This window comes from Centrocercus urophasianus, unplaced genomic scaffold (genome assembly GCF_019232065.1).
Source record: "Centrocercus urophasianus isolate 14NV4802_14NV808 unplaced genomic scaffold, USGS_Curo_1.0 seq_32, whole genome shotgun sequence".
Classification (NCBI taxonomy): Eukaryota; Metazoa; Chordata; class Aves; order Galliformes; family Phasianidae; genus Centrocercus; species Centrocercus urophasianus.
In genome coordinates, this window is record NW_024884889.1 from 10,125,291 (window position 1) to 10,146,557 (window position 21,267).

Below are 21,267 nucleotides of genomic sequence, written 5' to 3' on the forward strand. Positions count from 1 at the left end.
AAAAGTGCTCCCTAATTAAGCTATCAAGAACAGATGTGAAGTCACAACAGTGATGGGTAGAAACCACAGCCACATTTACTAGGGATATCCATTTCACACCTCTCATGGCTTCTAGATCATTATCACATGATGGCCTACACTACTTATGACACTTAAAAGCGTATGGAGCCTAATTATTTAGATGAAGTCCTTAAATGATCTTGTTCATCATGAATAGCATGTTTTCAGCAGCAAGTGGCAAAAAAGTTTCTTTAAGCCCCAGGAAAACTGGATTCCAAAACTCTTCCAAGGTATTGTCAAGATAAAAAGAATGTCCCATCACATTTGTCAAATGTTTCCTACAGTAAACTCTGCACCATGCGTATGTGCATGTGCACATACCCATGCGTAAGAGCAAGCGATATGAGCAGGAGTGACAATAGGGTATAAGAATTAAACAAGTCCATTCAGTCCTTAAAGCAGACTTACCTGAGTCTGTAATTCTTCTAATTTACGCTTCCTGGCATGCAGAGCTTTACTTGGGAAAGCCCAGAAGTAATTGGAAGTTCCGATTCTGTCAGTGTCCACCATGCCGTCATCAACTAAGCTTTGCAGAACCTCTTTGACCGACATGGAAGCTAATAGAAGCAAAAGTATGAGATTAGATCTGCACAGCACCTCCTTAGAACCACGGAGAACTATTAATATTGTAAGACATCGTCTACAACCATCTGTCTGAATACTTCAGTACAGTGTTAGCTAGGAAGACGCTATGCTTGATGCGCCACTTCAAAAACAAATCCCTCTGAAATCAGTGGCTTCAACATAAAGGCTGCTGCTCCTTAGCACAGTCTGCTACAAGATGTTTGTAAACTGCTCACAACCATCATAAAACGTACATATGCATTACAGCACAGTGTCATAACAAACTCATGAAAAGTTGTCCTGCAACCTTACCTATAATATCCATTAACCTACAATTGCTTAATTAGGAATGTAATTGCATTTCTTTTTGCAGCGCTTACCAAAGCATTAAATAGCAGCAGGGGCATGAAGGCCACCTCCCTACTGGCTCACAAGGGGTAGATTTGACATTTGGTTACATTCAGTTCCAATACAGAAAGTACTTGTAACATTAGATATGTGTTTCTTCATTTTCTACCAAACATGGGTACAGTCCAGCATTTAAAAAAATACACCAGTTCAACAAGCAAAGGATTAGATACTATCATCCACAAGCATGGCAAATTTAAATACCTTCAAGATATGAGTTTTCAGAGTCTGACATCCAATTTCAAGCCTAAAGGAGATCCCTGACCTGAAACACCCCATCTTCTGGAAGATATAGGCTGGATGCCAGTGTAGATGTACTTCCATAGACTGAGTTTTTCTTTCCAGAAGAACCCAGACTCTACTGTTGTAGCTAAATGCCTCTACATTCCCAGGCAGGATGAATCCAGACTCTTCAAAGGTACAAATGGTGTTAGAAACTCTATCTATTAAAACATGAAATTCCTTTGCTTCCACTGTTTTGCATTTTTTTCCTACAAATTGCGACTAAATGTATGCAAGAGGTATTCTGACAAACCAATCGAGACAGCATCATAGTTCTGGAGATGCTGTTCAGCATCTCTGCAGGCTGCTGACATAACCCGAATCTTTCAACATGCCCATGTTTTTTTCCACAAACTTGTGTATTCCTTACTGTCACAGTGCCACAATGACATGCTCATCAAGGACAGTGGCAACTGCACAAACACTGCACAAACACAAAGGAAAACAGAATGAAGAACACACAATGCAACTCAACAGTGTGAAGGTAAATCATCTTAGACCTAATCCAAAACCAGTGGATTTTTTTTTCTATCACTGAAAAGACTTCTCCTTTATCCAGCCATTCTGTTCTTCAACAGAACAATGGAATTTTAAGATATGTGTGACATTACAGACATATCTGTGTATCCCCTATTCTCTAGGTACACACAATGATTTCACAGAATGAGAGCTCCTGGAAGGTAAGCCTCAGAACCTGTGAAAAATTCCATCCCAAGTTTTAGTGGTTAACTTGAAGCTTGTTGTGACATGTCAGCAATCTCTCTTTTAGCAGTGCCATCGTATTTGAGTGACAAACATGAGCAAATTGAAATAGGAATATTCTCTTGATGTTACTGTTTATGCTGTGTTCCTGCTATTGGCCACTGTATGCCATTCTAATTATTTTTCCCCTTACTATTAAAATCACAAGCCTATAATTTTATAGGCAGGAAAATTTATACTGTTTGACTGGTTCCAAAAATCATTAGTGACAAAAAATAAATAATTTGTGCAAACACTTACTAATCCCTTTGTCTTTTGAAGCAATCTTCTCTATATCCTTCAACTGGAATACATCTTTCTGCATAAAACATAAAAGACACTTCAGCTCCAAACGAAAGCTCTGCTCAGCCCATGCAGCTTTTACACTACATTAATGCCAACAAAAGCAATTAGGAAAACTCTGTATGTTTATATTTTGCTGGAGAAATATGCTGCATATCTCTCAATAGAATTTGAACACTCTGAGAAATGAGAAAAAGGACTATTATCTTAAGGATACCAAAGAAAAGAGCAGTGCTTCTGACTATAACATCACAGAATTTTGTCTAAAGTTAGAGTGAAAACCCTTTGGGCACACTGTGCCAAGGTTAAGCTGCCAGTGCTGGATGCACTGCTTTGCTCAAATACTCAAGGGCCACAATAAATATTGTAATAGGTGAGACACTGTGTTTTATGCACATCAACAGTATATCTGTAGCTCTGCTTTTGGATCTCCAGGTTTCCTCCCTCCATCTGTTCTTTTTAATGAAAATGCTGGGATTTCTCCCACCTTCAAAACTTCATGTAACAGACTCGGCACACAAAGATGTGGCTCCAAGAAGGAGCACACTGAGAAGCTTCACACCTCCATCAAGGAGCCACCTGAGCTGACGCTGCATGAAACCAGTGTTGTAATTTATAAAGTGGTGACACAAGGCATGGAGGAGAAGCACAGCTGGAGCTGTGCAGTGCCTCTACAACAACGCCCTCATAGGACCAGTCTTCCCACCGAGCATAAACTCAGGGCAACTCTCAGCAAGACACTTACTGTCTCAAAAAAGATCTCCATCATGCGAGCTCTCTTCTCCTCAAAGCTCAGTCCTTTTTTCTTGGACTAGAACAAGAGAAAAACAAACAAACATATTCTATCGCTTGCAGAATAACGCTTGCTGGGAATTCCTCCCCCATCAGCTCTAAGTTAGCTGTGCCCCCTTACAGAGCCTTACTGCCAAGCCCGGCTCCCACAGGGCTGGCTGCACCCAGCCACAGCCGCTGCAGTGCAGCGAGCCCGAGTTCCCAGCCTGCACATTCATCGCACCTGACCCAGCTCCAGTCCCAGTTTCCGGGCTTATCCAGCCGACTGCCTTGCCTTACTGGCTTAGAAGCATGTCCGGATCCCTACTCCCAGCAACAGTATTTAGAACAAGTCTTAGATTTCGTGTTCTAGATACACTGCTGGGAAAGGCGGTGAAGCACCTTCACTCATACAGCTTTCTAAAGCTCATGGCGCTGCGCGCGCCGGCTCAACAGGAAACCAGCAGCGCAGCGCGGAGCACCGCCGCTTTCTCCGCCGTAATGGCCGCCGGGCCCGGGCGCGGGTCCGCTCCTGCGAGCTCCTGCCCGGCCCTCGCTACCGGCTGCGCTAATGGAGCGCAGGGGAGAGCGCCCGACCCCACCGCCACCCCGCTTACCATCGTGGCCTCCAGGGCGGGTTTGATTTCGGCGCCACAAGGAGGAGGCCGCCTGCGCGGCTCCGGCGCCACCTGGCGTCACCGGGGGGCGAGCGGCCGGCGGCGTGTTGGCGGGGAAAGGGGCCTCCGGACGCCGGGCTCTGCTGCCCGCTGCCCAGCGGGGCTGCGCGTCTCAGCTCAGCGTTGTGGTGGGGCCTATCCACCTTTCGGACACTTTCATTATATTTGATCTATTAGCTTGAGTTCTAATTATATTGTATTATGGTGTGCTGTCTTGCATTCCGATACCATATTTAGTAAGCTAGTTTGTTTCTCCTCAGATTGTTGCTGCTGTTTTTCATTATTTCGGGGTCCCCTGTCCCCCTTGTCTGGAGGCGTGGATTTTGCAAAATTCCTCATGGAACCGGGCTGAACCAGCCCATAAAATTATTGGTGGAGAATGCAGGCAAAAGCTGCTTTTTGGCTTTTTAGAATGAATCTCTCTGTGCACTCAGAGAGCTTCGTTGGGAAAGTTTATCTCTTTCACAGGTGCTCACTGAAAACTTGACCTTAAAAGTCCAGGCAGACTGCCAACGTTCTGGGATATTTGTAACCTTTGAATACTGCTATTTTGCTTCTGTAAAGAGAAAAAAAAAACAAAAAACAAAAAAAACACTGCTTTCTCTTTTAAACGTGTTTGCAGAGAGAGCTGCTGATTTTACAGACCTTGTGATTTTTAAGCAGGCTCACAGTCTCTCCTTTGAATCCTTTATCATTTTTTGAATGCTCATCTGATCACATTATTAATCTCCCTGAATGTACTGCTCATCATTTCACTCAGTATTTGTATTTATCATATTCTGAGAAAGCCTTCGCCAGAACCAGAGAATACTGAGTGGCAGGGAGTATGGAGAGGCCTGGGAGAGTCTTCAGAGAGATGGACATCCTCAGTGTAATGGAACTTTACTCCTGAACACCTGAAAGACTCTGAGAGCTTTAACAGATATTTGAGACAGGAATGCTGTGGCTCAGGCAGGTCTGAGGAGGCACAAATGATTTGGGGCCTGGCTAATGCTTATCAGGCCTTGTTCAATACTGTCCCACAGATGAAGAGAGTTTCTGAAAATGAGGGAGAGAGTCTCCAATCCGAAAAGGAGAGTTTCCAGGAGAGACTCTGAGCTGAGAGGAAGAATCTCCAGCTGAGCGAGAGAGTCTCCCAGTCGAGAGAAAAGACCTCCAATGTGAGAGAGATACAAGAGATGCCCTCGAGAGAGACTCCCTGCAATACAGACTTCACAACCTTCGATTTCAACAAGACACCCTCTAGTCCAAACAAGATGCCCTCTGGACCGAGAGGGACATCCTCAAGTCCAAATGGGAACTGAGTGAGATGCCTTCCAGCACGCAAAATTCGGTCTCCAAATGGAACTGAACAGAATTCAGTCTCATCAAGCCAGGCTTGAATCTGAACTAAATATCCTCATAATCAAACAAGATAGACTCCCAGCCGAGCTGGAGGGTGAGAACATCAGAACTGACCAACCTGATAAACCACAGGAGGCACCAGAATCAATGTCAGTTGCCCCTGTAAGAGGACAGAAAATGAAACTAAACTCAGAACAGAAGAAAGAGGAGGAGGCTAAAGTAGAGGAGGTCACAGTAAGAGAAGAGGAGGAAAGAGTTCCAGAGGAGTGGCTCAGATATCCAGAAGAAGTGCCCCTGAACCCAGGGGAAGGGCCCTCAACAAGACTGCAGTCACCAACTCCTACAAGGGCAACAAGAAGTCCTGAAAGAGTGAGAGGTGAGCAAGATATCGTTACCATTGTTGATTGAAAATGAAAATGAATGAAATTCGAAGTCTGAGAAAAAACTTCTCGTATCACCCAAATGAACCTATTGTCACCTGGTTACTTCAATGTTGGGATAATGGGGCCAACAGTGTGTGGCTAGATAGTAGAGAAGCTTGCCAACTGGGTGGCATTGCTAGGGACTCAGTCGTTGCCAGAGGTATTAGTACATGCCAGAATGGGTCCTTCACCCTCTGGAAGCAGATGTTGTTAATTACAAGACAAATCAACCACCAAGGTGAACTTTTCCAAAAAGGTGATTGCTCCACTTGCTGCGGACAACCGAGGTAACAAATAGAGGGTCCCTGCCCCCAGCCAGGGGGGAGGAAAGGGATAATAGAGTGGACTGTGTGGATTTGATGGCCTGGCACGTCAGAACCACATAAATATAAGGCCCTGGTGGACACTGGTGCACAGTGCACTCTAATGCCCTTGAGTCACCAAGAGAAAAAGTAAGTTTGTATTCATGGGGTGACTGGGGATTCCCAAAAGTTGACTATGTTGGAGGACAAAATAAACCTCACTGGTAAAGACTGGCAAAGCACCCTATTGCGACTGGCCCACGGGCTCTGTGTAGATTTGGTATTGGTTACCTCAGAAGGGGACATTTCAAGGATCCCAAAGGGTATTGATGGCTTTTGGAATAGCTGCTGTATACACAGAAGGTGTTAAGCAGCTGTCTGTGGCCGTCATCACACCCCGACAGATGTGATCAACAAAATCACTGCCATGTCTCTGCCCACTAATAAGAAAGAGATACAATCTTTTCTGGGCGTAGTGGGTTTTTGGAGAATGCATGTTCCAAACTACAGCCTCATTGTAAGCCCCCTTTATCAGGTGACACAGAAGAAGAATGATTCTGTGTGGGGCCCAGAGCAGCAGCAGGCTTTTGAGCAGATTAAACAGGAGATAGCCTGTGCCGTGGCCCTGGGGCCAGTATGGATGGGACAGGGTGTAAAGAACATCATCTACACTGCTGTTGGAGAGAAAGGTCCCACTTGGAGTTTGTGGCAGAGAACCTCAGGAGAGACCCGAGGCCGAGCCCTGGGATTCTGGAGTCAAGCCTACAGGGGGTCTGAAGAGTGCTACACTCCAACTGAGAAGGAGATCTTAGCTGCAAATGAAGGGGTTCAGGGTGCTTCTGAAGTAATCGGTACTGAAACACAGCTCATTCTGGCACCTCGACTGCCAGTGTTGAACTGGATGTTTAAGGGAAAGGTTCCCTCCACCCATCATGCAACTGATGCCACTTGGAGTAAGTGGATTGCACTGATTATGCAATGAGCTCAGATGGGGAACCTCAGCCATCCAGGAATCCTAGAGGTGGTCATGGACTGGCCTGAAGGTAAAAAGTTTGGAACATCACCAGCAGAAGAGGCGTCACGTGCTAAAGAGGCCCCACCATACAATGAACTACCACAGAATGAAAAGAAATATGCCTTGTTCACAGATGGATTGTGTCGTATTGTGGGGAAGCATCGCAGATGGAAAGCTGCTGTGTGGAGCCCCACACAACGAATTGCAGAGGCCACTGAAGGGAAAGGAGAATCAAGCCAATTTGCAGAGGTAAAGGCTGTCCAACTGGCCTTAGATGTTGCTGAACGGGAGAGGTGGCCAATGCTCTATCTTTACACTGACTCATGGAGGGTAGCAAATGCCTTATGGGGGTGGTTACAGCAGTGGGAGCAAAATAACTGGCAAAGAAGTGGTAAACCTATTTGGGCTGCTGAACTGTCTGAACAAAGAATATGGTTATAAAGGTGTGCCATGTAGATGCTCATGTGCCCAAGAGTCGGGCTACTGAAGAGCAGCAAAATAACCATCATGTAGACTGAGCTGCGAAAATTGAGGTGGCTCAAATAGACTTGGATTGGCAAAACAAGGGTGAATTATTTCTAGCTTGGTGGGCCCATGAGACTTCGGGTCATCAAGGAAGAGTATTTAGTAAATTAGTTTGTTTCTCCTCAGATTGTCGCCACTGTTTTTAACTATTTCAGGGTCCCATTTCCCTTTTCTGGAGGTGTGGATTTTGCAAAATCCCTCCGCCCTGCTGGTCATGGAACCAGGCCAAACCAGCCTGTGAACCTTTTGACAGCAGTGCAGCTGAATGTGAAAGAGAACTTTAGCCTAAGGAACAATAAAATGCTTTTGAATTTGAATCTGTATGTAAGTGGTTACAAATCTACAGAGGGAGTTGCTATTTCAGCTTTACGCTCCCTAGCACTGTTTCTCATTTGAGATTTTATATTGCTGTCTGCTGATATTCTGAAAGATCACGAGCACTCTGCGCAGAATTGAAGTACCAGAGAAAGGCCAAAGAGGAAGTTGGCCATACTGCACAGGTTTCTAGGTAAAGAGCAGCATTCTCTACTCTCGGCTTGCCTGCATGTTTGATTTTGCCCCATGGCAGAGAATCTTTGGTGCAATAATCCAGGGGACAGAATACATTTCTGATCAGTCAGTGAGAACTGACATTAATTTATTGAAGAATCCAGGATTAGAGAGCTCACCAGTGACAAAGAAAATACGTTTACTATCTAAAAAGAAAGTTAGCATGAGTTCAAGTCTTGCTTTTTCAGAAAAAGAGTGGGAGTGAACTAAGTCCTATTTTGTGTTCTACAACAACTGACGTTTGGTTTTCTGAAGCAGACCCTGGGACGGTTGTAGCACTGCATAGCTGAAAGGCACTATGTACTTCCATGATAAAAGTGGAAGAGATTACTTCTCATAATCTTACTATCATCTATGAAAATATTCATTTTGATTATTGAACTTCAAAAGAACATGGAGGACAAGTAAGCCCATCTCTCCACCTTCTTCCCAAGAAGGACCAGGTCCCTCTTTCCTTCTTACATAGAAGCTAACCACCCATGAAGCAATTGCAGGGTTCTTTTTGGCTTGTGACCTATGCTGTACTAATTTAGTTTCCATCTTGCTGCATTATGGAGATATTTTCAGGGACAGAGAGTACGAAACACGTGAAAAATAAATTCTCAAAAATAACAGAGGAAACAAGCTTTATTGTTATTATTTGAAATTTTTGTGCGTGGTAAAGGTACATATTTGATTGATTTTCCTACATTTCCAAGACAGAGTACTTTTTATTTTTATCATTGGCTAAAGCATTAAGAATGCTGTGGCACACAGGAAGCTAAAACTATACACACACATACACACACACAAACACTTTGATGTGCATCTTTCATACTCGCTGTTAAAGAGATAAAGTTGTATTTAGCCTCACAGGGATTTAAAAAGAAAGCAAAACAATGAAACAAAAACAAGTGAGAATAATATTTCATCATGAGTTTCAAGAGAGTGCAAGACTTACGTGTACACAAAACATATGAAACAGACTTAAAAAGGTGGAATGTACAAAAAAACTTTTAAAAATGAAGAGGAAAGATAGAGTCTTGGAACCGGAAAGCTGCAGTGTATCAACTGGTAGAAATTTCTAATGTGGGGATACTGCCATATGCTGTGCAGCTTGGGGAACATTCCCATGTCATAAAGCCAAAGCAAAAAGTGTCAAGGTTAAGGCCGTGTTGCTCACAGACATCAACCGAAGTGCTGTACATTCATCAGAAAGAACACAACCAGTGAGGAAACTTCCTACCCCATAGCACAAATACCTTTCTCATACTCTCCACCAACAGTCCAAAGCAATCACTGCTCACAGTTACTCAAGAAAATTGCCAATGTACATCATGATTTTATAACTAGCTGTCACCCACAGCTGGAAGTCATTTCTTCATAACAAACACAACATATTGGGCACTTACAGTCCTCATTATGGCAACACCAGATCCTTAACTGTAAAAAAAAAACTGGTCTAAAATTGAAAACCCTCTAGCTTTAAGAACCAGAAGAGCATTTACTAATAAATAACTCTCCATCTACATTAGACAAATGCTTTGCCTCAAGCCATTTGCCTTTTCTTACACAGCCACATTGCTGCTATTCTTACATTATACTAATGTAAGAACCCCCTATTTGTAGTGGATTTATGTGAACATATTCCTTTATTCTGGATACAAAATAATAAAAATACAGTTAGCTAGTTTGTCCTAAAATACTCCATATTACATAAGAACCAATAACCTGTTGAGATTACTTTTGAGTTGAAAATTAGTTAAATGAAGCACATACTTTTGTCATTCGTGCTACACTTTTAGTCACAGCATTCCAGGGACGTTGAAGCAACATTTCTGGTTACACCTGAAATCTGGCAGCAGAATGCCTATAAGCTTTTAATAAATGCTAACAACTCAGTAAATCAAGTAGTGCAGTTTTGATGTTCACCTAACTGAATGAGAAAAGAATCTGCCAGTTTTTTTTTAGAACAGAATTCCTGCTTTGGTTGTTCTTTGTAACATTGGTAACTCAAGCATTTTAGCTGAGCACACTGCCAAAGCAACATGTTTCTCAGTTTCCTGTGCCAGGAAGATAAGGTCAGCCTTTGGAAACAAAATATCCCGTGCCACAAATTGGCAGCATTTGCTATCTATCAGAAGGAAATCCAAATAAGTGCCTTTTTTTCAGGTGCCTTAAGGGTTGTTCTGCTCTTCCTTAAGGGAAGACTCAATACAGACTATTCAATCTTAAGAAAATATCCACATCACTCCTAATACATGGTAGCAAGGGAGTTGCATGCAGAATTCCATACAGACATGCAATGGGCTGACAGAGGTTACCTAAAATCCTGATAAACAATACTGAGCTGAATGAACAGAAATTCATCTGCAGAAAAATGGATTCATGGATTAGTATAATCTTAAGTGCACATTTTGATACCTATAGATTAGGGTCTGATTTCTGCAATTCTCATACTACCTGGCAATGAAGGATTTGGCAATGTTTCTTCAGTAGGAGGCATGTATGTTTAGTAAAATGTTACTACAAAAATTCAATTTTTGAACTAAATCTTGTTAGTATTGTCATAACTGATGGTGATGGTACACTTCTAATTTACTTATCTCAAAGAACCTCTTCATTAAAGAATGCATTTAAAATGCTACATATGTTTGTTCATTGATAAATTAGCCATTGAAAGGCATTCCAGTGCTAGAAATTATCAGGTTGTTTATAAGGACACTTAGAATAAAATTAATTGATCGTCATAAAGTTTGATTGACAACTTCGTCAAATTTTGATAGGACATCTTACTATATAATATCTGAGGTAACTCACCTTCAGCATTTTAGGACAAACTCAGTTTAAGCAAAGGTTATTTTTCTTTTGGTAAGAACAAACTTCATTTTTAACATTCCAAAAAATGTTACCACCAGTTTCTTAGCTGCAGTATACATAAGTTCAAATCTCAAGCCTTATACACAAAATATTTGTTCAAATGAAATAAGAAAAGGGATCTTTGTGTGAGTTTGTAAATGGAAATGAGAAGAAGAAACAGCAATTAAAAAGAGTAGACAAACACTACATTTAAGAATTTGGAGGTCTGCATTTTTACAAGTCAAATGCATCTTTACAAAAAAAACAAAACAAAACAAAACATTTTTTCTTAAATTTGTTGAAACAATCTTAACCTTTTTAGAAATAAATCTAATATTTGTAACAAGTAATTTAACAAAGGTTTCTTTCATTTTTGCAAATATGCTTAAAACACTCTCCCATTACTGACCCAATGCCCTTTCGTTTCAAGGTTTTAAAAATTAGAAAAGAAACACACTGCTTCCCAAACTGCTTTTGGCATTGGCAGCACACTCACCAGCTCCTCAAATGAAGCTTAGAGTGAACACCACTCCACCTCTATTAGCCTATGGTAGTAACTCATTGTTTGACCACTGGATTTAGAATTAAGAATAAAGCCAATGCCACTTTAAAAAAGACAAACACTTAAAAATAACATTATAAACAGAACCAAGTCATAAGATTGTAAGTTTTCATTGATCATATATCAATATTCATTGATATATGAATGTATATATTAATAATTCAGTAAAGAACACAGTAAAGAGATCTGGCAGGAAGGAAGAGGGACATTTTTCAGAGTACTACCATTGTCATATGGCATACATATGTTCCAGTTTGCTGAAATAACCTACATTTACTTTTTAAAATATTTGTGTCAGTCAAACATACATACATACAAACAAATCAGAATAAATCTCACAGTCTTTATTTTATCCTCTAACAAAATTCCCTTTGATGAAGGACTTCAGGAATTGGTTCAAATTCATTCTTATTTGCAATGTATTTTTTTCTCACGTATAAAGAAATAGCTTTGGTAACCCTTGGCTTTCCTATACAACCTCTGTTTACCACAGTTCCATTGGTTGTACAGTGTAGGTCCTCCATTGGGGTACCTCTCTGGCTTTCTGTCCTGTGTGTTGCTGCATTTTCATATTTGTTAATACAATGAGTTGCCTTAAGGAAATGTGGCAATGAACATATATGAAAGGGTGGCATGCACGAGGTTAATTGAGTTGACATTGCAATAACCCTGATCCCAATGAACTAGTTTGGTGTCAAAAAGTCTGCTGTTGTGCAGAAATTCAGCTCTCACTAATGTATCACTACTGTTCAGCTCTTCCAAAGCTTCAGAAACACAGTTTCTGAAATGCCCTTCCAGTACACAGAGCAAGAGAAAAAGTGAACAACTGGTATACAAAAAAATCCTTCATTAATCCCACATGAGCAGGAAATTTGCATTGATTCTCATAGCACTAAATGTTGAGTTAAATCTGACAGTTTGAACTAGACCAATTTTGTGTGACTTCACCTTTTTTTTTTTTTTTTTTTTTTTTTTTTTTTTAAACTAAAAGGACCTACTTGTTACAGATAGTAAGACTTAAGAATGTTTAAAGTGTAATACCTACCATGAAAACAAGATCTAAATGATTCCCAGGATCACCTTTGGGTGAAACAATGCATAACAATGATACTTCTTCAAATTCGGAAGCTCTGAACGGGAGCTACCCTTCACAGTCTTCAAAAAGCTTTGGGGATTTTTCCCCAAATTTTTCTCATTCTTGTCTAACTAGTTAATTGCAGTTCCGTAAGTTGCAGTTCTTATTTAATATCACATTGTCTTTATGAATTCAGTTAAAGAGGATTCTGCGTATTAACCCTTAGAACAAAAAGTTCAGTGAGGAACGTAAGGAACGTAAGAGGTGCAATTTCTATGTAAACAAGGTTAAGTTTGGAAATTAACGTAAGAAGTTCAAAGTAGACTCTTTCACTGTTAAAAATGAACTTGAAGTAGGAGATATCCTGCCTTGGATCTCTGGGACCAGTCTTTGCTTAAAGGTGGACAATTATCCAGCTCCAGAGCTCACTGTTACTGTAAGTATCGATAGACCTTGAAGCAGTGATTTCCAGAGTCTGCAACTACAACGTGGCCATCTGAAGTAAGGGCCAGACCTTGGGGGCCGTAAAGTGGGTCAGCAGAGGTGTTAATGTAGGATAAAAATGATCCGCTTCCATCAAAAACCTTTAGATACAAGAAAGCACATAAGAAAAGTTATGAATAAAAAAATGATCTAGTGGACAAATGTCTACTTTCAGTTATACCATTGTTCTTATTTCTGAAACTGCTGACATATATTACAACAAACATGGACAGAATCTGATCTGTTATTCTCATAATAGGCAAATTTTTATACAAATGTATTTTCTTACTAAAAAGATCTAATCAAGGCTACCAGGATTTTTGGCAAGAATTTGATATTCAATGAGGTATAAAAAAAATAAGCAGCTAGAATAAATCAAAATCAATTGGGAACTTGACCAACACCTTGTTTTCTAACAAATTTTACTGTTGTGGCTGGAACGTCTCTTTAAGTTTCCACCCAGAGAGAAAACCAGGAATTTGTTTGCATTGTTGTCAGTGCTTCCTGAGAACAACTGATGAGCAGCTCCCTTATTTTTATATTCAGTGAAACTAATGCATACGCTTAGTTATTCGCTAGATTCTTTTTTTTCTTTGCAAGAAGGGACCACGATTAACACTCAAAAGATAAAAAGCCACTCTCAATATAAAAGTAGAATATTTTCACAACATTCAAAAAAGATGCCAAAAATCTGCCTCATTTGCCTCAAGGGCTGTACAGTTTACTTTTTCGTATTTTCCATCATGTTGGCAATCTTCTGTTATGGTGATTATTATCAGTTACTGTTGTCTCAGTAAAGCTTTGCAAGTCTCTCAAGTCATGAAATAGTTTGTAGGAAGCTCCTTGGAGACAAGGATCTTGATCACAATAACCGTCAGACTTGCCAGCACCCACACTAGAAAGGCCACAGTCTGACACCATCACTTTAAAAGTGGACAGACCCACAGTGAGGTATGCAAAAGGCTACACATCACTTCTAGTGCTGCTGTTCTGCTTCTTGGGAAGCCTGAAAGCATTACTGATCAACCAGTTATCAATCCATTGCTTTTCCTAATCAAGCACCTTTGAAATACACAAATCTCTACCTGTATTCTGCTGTTTCCCCAATCTGCTACAATAATATTTCCATTAGAGTCTACAGCAACACCAGTTGGTGCATTAAATTGTCCATTTCCTTCTCCATTTGATCCAAACTTCAGTATGAATTCTCCCTCCTGGTTAAATACCTGTAAGGGTTAAAACAAAAGCTTAACTATGGCATCACATCAAATATTACTAATCTATTACTACCAGTTCACCTATTAACAGGGAACTGGAGATCTACCAGCAACATTCCCCCACATCCAGCACTATTTCCCCCTCACTATTCCCCTTCCTGCCTTTTCATGGACATTTATAGTTCTCATTTTTACCCTTCTTGTTTTAGAAATACTTAGCAGAATTATATATTTGCATAAGGCAAAAGTATTTACTAAGACAAAAATGCTTGTAGCAAGGGTCATTTAGATCTGCATTTTCAAATAGCTGGTAAGTGCATTTCAGTGTGTTTGCATTATTGAAATTTGATGAAAATTTGAGTTGTGAATACGAGGTGAAATCAGACAATGAAAAAAAAAGAACAAAGAACTCGCTGGCAATACCAACACCAGCCTATCCTTAAAGCAAGTTCAGCAAAATTAGCAGCATTTCTATAATTTAAAAAGCAAAATATTTGTAAGGTCTGAAAAAGAGATAAGTGCAAAATACTGGTCTCCAGTCTTGAATCTTTACTAGGCCTCAGTAAAGGCCTCAGAATGAAGATGGGAAAAAAGATGCCTCCTGCTTCTCTACACCACGCAGCACTTAGGCCCCAGGACTCCCTCCACAACTTGTGCATCCTGAGTTAAGAGCAAAGCACTGATAGGATAGCAGCAGTGAGCCTTGACAGCATGGATGCACTGTTCTTTGACTTTCATAACCTAACAAGTACTAAGAATCTCAGGACACTGAGTGAGACACAAGATGCCTCATTTGCATGGCTCCATAGCCATCTCCATTTAAGTTTGTCCTGGACCCAGACGCAGCTCTGCCACAAGGTCCAACAGTGTTCTTAAGGGACCAGCTGTGGCCTAAGCAGGAAAATAGCAAGAACTGACAAGTGCTAAGAAGGTGAGAGAGGTAAGAAAATCATCCTATTCTCTAGCACCCACAAAGGACAGAAGGCATTTTGAAATGGAAATCAATTTTAGCTCAGATGACAAAAAATAGTAGGGAGGGTCACCTAATCAGAAAATAACAGGCGAAGATATTTTGCTCTTTTCCTGGGTTAAAATGGGGATGGTCAGTGACAGAAGGAGAGGAGCCTATATGGAGTAGGATTTTCCACAGAAGATGCCTGAAGTGAGGAAAATGCTTGAAGATTAATGGCAGAAGAAAGAGAATGTTTTGCAGAATGAAGATGTATAACTCAAGACACTGGTGGCAGGAAAAAGCTGAGAGTCGTAAGAGTGAAAATCATTTACTTATAAATGTACTTTACTATTTGAAACAAAGTTTACTCTCTGCTCTTTCCCTTACTATCTAACCAAAAAGGACAGCATCACCTAATTTATACATAACTCTCCAATGTGTCAACAGTTATCTGCACAGAATGCTACAAAAATAAGAATCTTTTCCAGTTAGTACCAAATTGCAACAAATAAATTTTTATTCCACTGAGTCACACCAGACACAGACAGGATGCTCTGTTCTCATTAGCAATATAATTCATTTAATTTGCTAAGATGCCACACTCTTACATCTCTTCATTTGTTTTTGTTCCTCATAGCTGGCCCTTGTTAACTCTCTCCAGTCATTCTTTAATAAGCTTTGCTGCTGGAGAGGTGATTTATGGATACATAGACCTGCTGCTAAATCACCTAAACAATCTGCTTCAGGGCTTCTGCAGCAGCCTTGGTCTTTCTGCAGTAATCCAAAACACATTTCCTGTCTAATTCCAAAAGCACAACAAAACAAGGTCCCTACTCAGAAGCTGGATGATTCAGCACCATTAAGGTCATCAGGCTGTTTACGCTCACCAGTATGCAGACAGACATTTCATGTTTCAGGTACATTTGTAAGATACATCATTTAAGTTCAAACACTGGTTAACTGAACCAAGAGTGCATCTCTGTGTTCAATTCAAACAGGCGGCCATTAGGTGCAAATCCGCTGCTCCTGGGGTACTGCATGGTGGGGGAGGAAAAAGGAGCATAGAAAGGGCTGAAAGGGCTGGTATGGCCTGAAGAGAAACTAATTTGTGGTGGAATTTAGGTGACTAATTTCTGAAATGGCCTGCAACTCTTCAATTCGTGTTTTCCAGCATATGACATCTCAACATACATCCTTGCTCTGGTTTATTACTGGGACAAACGAATCTACCACCTATCTTACCACAACTGTTTAATAGGCCAATCAGATTTCTCATTGGTCAAATGGCCAGTGGACAGTTCTGCTCTGTGCAGGCTATACTGGATGAAAATCGTGGTCTGTCCTACACAGTTAAGAGTATCATGTCATAAAAGGATCCTGTCAGATATCTTCACTTAGCTGTGCTCATATTCAACTAGAACTGTGGGAAGCTTTTAATGGGAAATTCAAAAGAAGTTATCAGTTATCTAAAATATCAAAAGACAGCTAATTAAAAATAACTAAGGTGTTATTATTTATCTCAGGCATAGCATACACATATTTAAGCAAGTGAACTACAGAATGTAATATTGATTACATCTCTATTAAAGCAACTGATTACATCTCTATTAAATATAGTGCACGCAAAGATCTACGAGTCTTTTAATTGGGCCTCACACTTAGAAAGAATCGTCTCTATGTTTTTAACAATACTTTATTTTCCCCAGGAAATAAAAATATAAAAAGCTTCCCAAATTGCTATTAACTAATGGTACCTTGACAGAATGGTTATGAAAATCTGTAACGATAATTTCATTGTTGCTGTTTACAGCTGCAAAATGAGGACCTGCAATACAGAAGAAGAATGAATCATAATAAAAATAATAATGCCACTAAATGAAAAGACCACTGTTTGACTTCTGTCAAAAAGGGACAATCAATTTCAAACCCCTCTTAATTTCATTTCCTGTTTTAAAAAGTTCAGCACTCCTTGTAAACAAACTATTTCATTTGTCAGCTAGTGTTATCAGTAAGTACTGTTTATTCCTTTTATATATGGATGACTACGCAGATACTTATATGTTGATTAACAAGAGAAAATGTGTAGTGGTTTGGAATAAAGTAGTGTACATAATGAAAGTAGCCGTCAAAAAGTAAAGCCTAAATAAAATCTTTTATGCTTTATTTGATCATTTCTTACAAGCATTCAAGCAAAGAAGCTTAGGATAAATGCAAAAGTTACTTAGAAAATATTGTCAGGAAAAAAAAGTGCATTTTTTTTTCTGTGTGTTGAACTGTGTACTAAAACATGAATAAGAAACAAACGTGAAAACAGGAAAGCACCTGAATAAAAATATTTGGTGCCATTTTAAGTTATTAAGCAAATAAAAACTCAATTTCAGTTTTCTCAAATCATCAGTACAAACAGGATGAAGGCCTTTACACTGAAAACATTCAAGTAATGATAATTCATCTGCTCCATGCAGCCTACACACAGTTGAATATATAAGTGGCAGCTTCCCCAGACTGGCATTTGCCATTTGCATATGTGAGTCTTTTTGATCTCAGTATTAACACTGTCCCATTATGCCCATTTTGTAATGGGAAGACACTACCTGGGGCATGAGTTAAAGTGTATCTGATCACTGGAAACACAAAGCACGATGTCTGAGTTGATTATAATTAACAGCTTAGTGTGGGCATTACAGAGCATTTATAAAATGCTTGTTAAGGTCTGTCTTCCTTGAATCACTGATCTGAAATGCTTCCAGGCAGAGAAAGGTAGATAAAACAAGATAGTTACGCCTACATTTGCAGAACATAGGTTGCAGACTTCCTGGCCAATTAAACAAATTACAAAGCAAAGACAAGCTTTATGTTTAGTAGAACTTTCCCCTCTCAGAAAAGAAAAAATGAGCTTAGCATCTTCAACATGCTCAGACATCATGCAAATGTGAGCAGAAGAGGCAAGAAGAGGGGATTTACATATTACCATCAAGTGTACCTGCAAACTGCTTGTCGCCGTTCCCTCGGCTACCAAACCTTGTGACTATTTTCCCATTTGGCTGAAAGATGAACACACAGCAAGCTTTATTATCCACTACAATGATGTGTCCATTACGATCCACAGAAATGCCTTTTGGGCCCATGAGTTTTCCAGATCCAATTTTGGCCTAAAACAGAAGACATAGAATAGAAAAACGCGTTCATGCAATAGAAATAAGTTAGTACAGTTCAAAGCTGCCCTGTATTACAGGCATGAAGAGAAACTTTGTCATCAAAAGATTGCCAGGGGGAAGTGATTGCTTTATCAGCTCATATTGTGTACTTTTTCATTTCATCTTCAGCTGAAAGACTGTTTTCTGTATGTCCTTTATAGAGTGAAAAATTTGCTACCTCATCAACTGAATCCAAACAAATGGCTATGCAGTCAGTACTAGCATACTGACAGGGTAGGCTGACACACAAAGACTTCTTGTTCCCTTTCCCTCACTATTCAGGGAAAATGGGCTTCTAACAGGCATGATTGATTTCTGTTTGCAGTCTCGCAGTTATTACCATGCTGGGTGTGATATAAATGTGCAGGATGGAGATGGTAAATGGCTGATTTTCCTCAATCTGCAGATGGCAATCTGACTAAAAAGCTACAGCAGAACTAGTGAACATTAGGTGCCTCTTCTGAGCACAAGAACAGCCAAAAGAAGCCACAGTCTGCACCTCTCCTCCCAGAGAAACACACAATGGGGCAGATTAAATGACAGGCAAATTTGGAAACAGTTACCCAGTTGGCTCCAAAAGTCAGGTCTCCTGCAAGCTTTTTTATGGTTCTGCACAGGCAGTCCACTGAACACACTGTATTGAAACGATGGATCCCACAGCTTCCAGATCCTGCAGTAATTTTTCAGAGACATCCTACAAACTTGCATCTATCTCTTTGGTGCCTGACATAATTTTCTGTTTCCAACTGAATTATAGTTAAACAGACGCTAAAGTATTCACCTTCATTATGAAAATACAATTTTTCACTGCACTGCCTTTACAGGGTGAGACACATTGATGCCTTTTCTGCCTCCCTTCCTTACCTGATGCAAGTGGTGAGGAATTTTCCCCTCTATTCAGCACTGGTGAGGTCACACTTGCTGTATTCTCTTTCAAAGAGGAGAGAGCCAGGCTCTTTTCATTAGTCCTCAGTGTCAGGGCAAGAAGCAGTGGGCACCAACTGGAACATGATGTTCCCTCTGCACGTCAGGCTGCACTTCTGTGCTGTGTAGATGCTGGAGCCCTGGCATAGGCTGCTCAGAGAGCCTATGGGCTGTGTAGCCTCCTCCTTGGATGGAGATCTCCCAAAGCTGCCCAGACATAGGCCTGGGCAGCTGTTATGGGTGGCCCTGCTGGAGCTGGGGCTGGTCCTCATGGACCCAGTGGGCCATTCCATCCTTACGTAGTGTATGTGAGTAGCTAAAGCTGTGTTAGTCCCTGATTATCAAGGCAGGACAGATTACTCAGCATGGTGAAAATCCATTAACACAACTCATTTTGTTCAGTTTCCAAGTGTGTTCAAAGCAGACAACTACGTGAGTATCTAAAGAAGCTCAACTATCCTCAGGAAACCCCATGCTCCTATTCCACAGTACATTCTCATGGGTGGGGTTGATAAAAGCAGGAGCCACCTCAAAATAAAGAAAAGGAGATAACCTGAGGCTGTCTACTCTGAAGTCAACAGCATTATTACACAGTCTTTCAGTTTCAAAGAAAACTCCAGGGAGCAAATCTTGCAGCTTCAAGACTACATAGCTGAAGTGCAACAGTCATGTCTGTTTTATGTGCAGATACATATGCTCTCTTAAATTGCTCAATATTTTGACAATGAACACCTAATTAAATCACACTAAAATAACCTCAGGAAAAAAAAAACACTATTAAAAATGATTCGGTGGTCACCAAGGGAAAGATATGAGCAAATCTACATTCAGGTTTGCATTACAACAAAGCGGCAACAACATAAATCAAATGCAAAGCAGCAGATTTATTTCCTTTGCAGTGATTAAATAAAATATTCCCTTCTTTCCTCAGGGATGCCTGAGTGCCTGCTTGTGCACTGCACCACCTCCTCACCAGGATTATTAGGAAGCCTTCCAGGATTCCTAAGGAAAAATAACTCAGACTTATGAGTACAGTGTCCTTCTGATCATATAAATATATATGAGGGGAAAAAAAAAAAAACGAATAAATCGCATACTGCATTAATGGACACTCAGCACTGAGGAGAGTAATAAAAATTACTATTCTTGGGACAGGATTCACAATATAATTTGCAGTAAGCAATAAATCACGCCCAGCTGGAGTCTGAAAGTCTTCTTTTTACTAAGAATCTCTGTTTCCAGTTTAGATGAAAATAACCTGATGACACATCACTGGGTCTGGCTGAACATATGCTTTGTGAATTTTTATTTCAGGTTTCTCAGAATTGCAGGTTTGATTATTTAAAACAGAGCATTATGAAACCCAGTCACTGCTGTAAAGTACGTGAATGGAAGTATTCTCAGACTTTTCTGCCATTAGAAATAAATATAGTAGGATGAACCATCTGAATCTTTAACACAAATAATCGAATTCAGTCAAGGACGTTTTGTTCCATGTTTTATAGACTTTCATGAATTCAGATTGGTTTTCAAATACATGTTTATAAAACCATAGTACTAGAATGGAAAATATTCTCTTGTAAGATATTCCAAGAGTTCAAAAAAAAAATAATCCAAATTATACCAACTTCTTTCCCTGTAATGCAGGTGTATTAGAGCTTTAGCTTCAACTCCACCCATCTTGCTGCTGTCAGAAAAGTTCACAATTGTCAGAAACTAATTTACAGACTTGAAATATGCCTTCTTTCCCCATTTTGCAACTTCCTAATGTGGAGATAGAACCATCATCACACATTGTGATGTCACACAATAAATGGATTTATCATATGTAGGGTTGTCTTAATTGAATTGTGACCATTTATCACGCTCCACACAGAACTATTTCTATCTAAACATGCAGCCAGCATCAAGCAGCTCCCTTCCTAACCCCTTTCATAAGACAAGAAAATGAAACTCTGATAGATAAAATATTTCCTTCCATCTTTTCCCAGGCATCATAATTTGATGTCTTAGCCCAACTTACAACTCTGTTTGGCTAACAACAGGTAATCTTAGG

General features: G+C 40.2%; 2 protein-coding genes across 12 annotated transcripts in view; both read right to left on the minus strand.

Annotated features, from left to right (window-relative positions):
• The window catches only part of MND1 (meiotic nuclear divisions 1), a 31,065-nt gene extending 27,262 nt beyond the window's left edge, over positions 1 to 3,803 (minus strand). Inside the window, exons 1-4 of one of the 2 annotated variants that reach the window (XM_042829822.1) lie at positions 3,747 to 3,803; positions 3,104 to 3,169; positions 2,317 to 2,374; positions 469 to 617 (exon numbers count right to left, since the gene is read on the minus strand). In XM_042829822.1, the coding sequence (XP_042685756.1) occupies positions 469 to 617; positions 2,317 to 2,374; positions 3,104 to 3,169; positions 3,747 to 3,749 (276 nt within the window). In that variant the 5' untranslated portion in view covers positions 3,750 to 3,803. Of the gene's footprint in view, positions 1 to 468; positions 618 to 2,316; positions 2,375 to 3,103; positions 3,170 to 3,373; positions 3,572 to 3,746 lie in introns of those variants that run through there. The other variant, XM_042829823.1, reaches the window with a different exon arrangement.
• Positions 3,804 to 8,572: 4,769 nt separating this feature from the next.
• Positions 8,573 to 21,267, minus strand: part of TRIM2 (tripartite motif containing 2) — a 92,873-nt gene continuing 80,178 nt past the window's right edge. For 9 of the 10 annotated variants that reach the window (XM_042829852.1, XM_042829856.1, XM_042829849.1 and 6 more), the window contains 4 exons: positions 18,062 to 18,242; positions 16,845 to 16,915; positions 14,007 to 14,147; positions 8,573 to 13,022 (listed from right to left, as the gene is read on the minus strand). In XM_042829852.1, coding sequence (XP_042685786.1) covers positions 12,870 to 13,022; positions 14,007 to 14,147; positions 16,845 to 16,915; positions 18,062 to 18,242 — 546 coding nt within the window. In that variant the 3' untranslated portion in view covers positions 8,573 to 12,869. The remainder of the gene's footprint in view (positions 13,023 to 14,006; positions 14,148 to 16,844; positions 16,916 to 18,061; positions 18,243 to 21,267) is intronic. The other variant, XM_042829857.1, reaches the window with a different exon arrangement.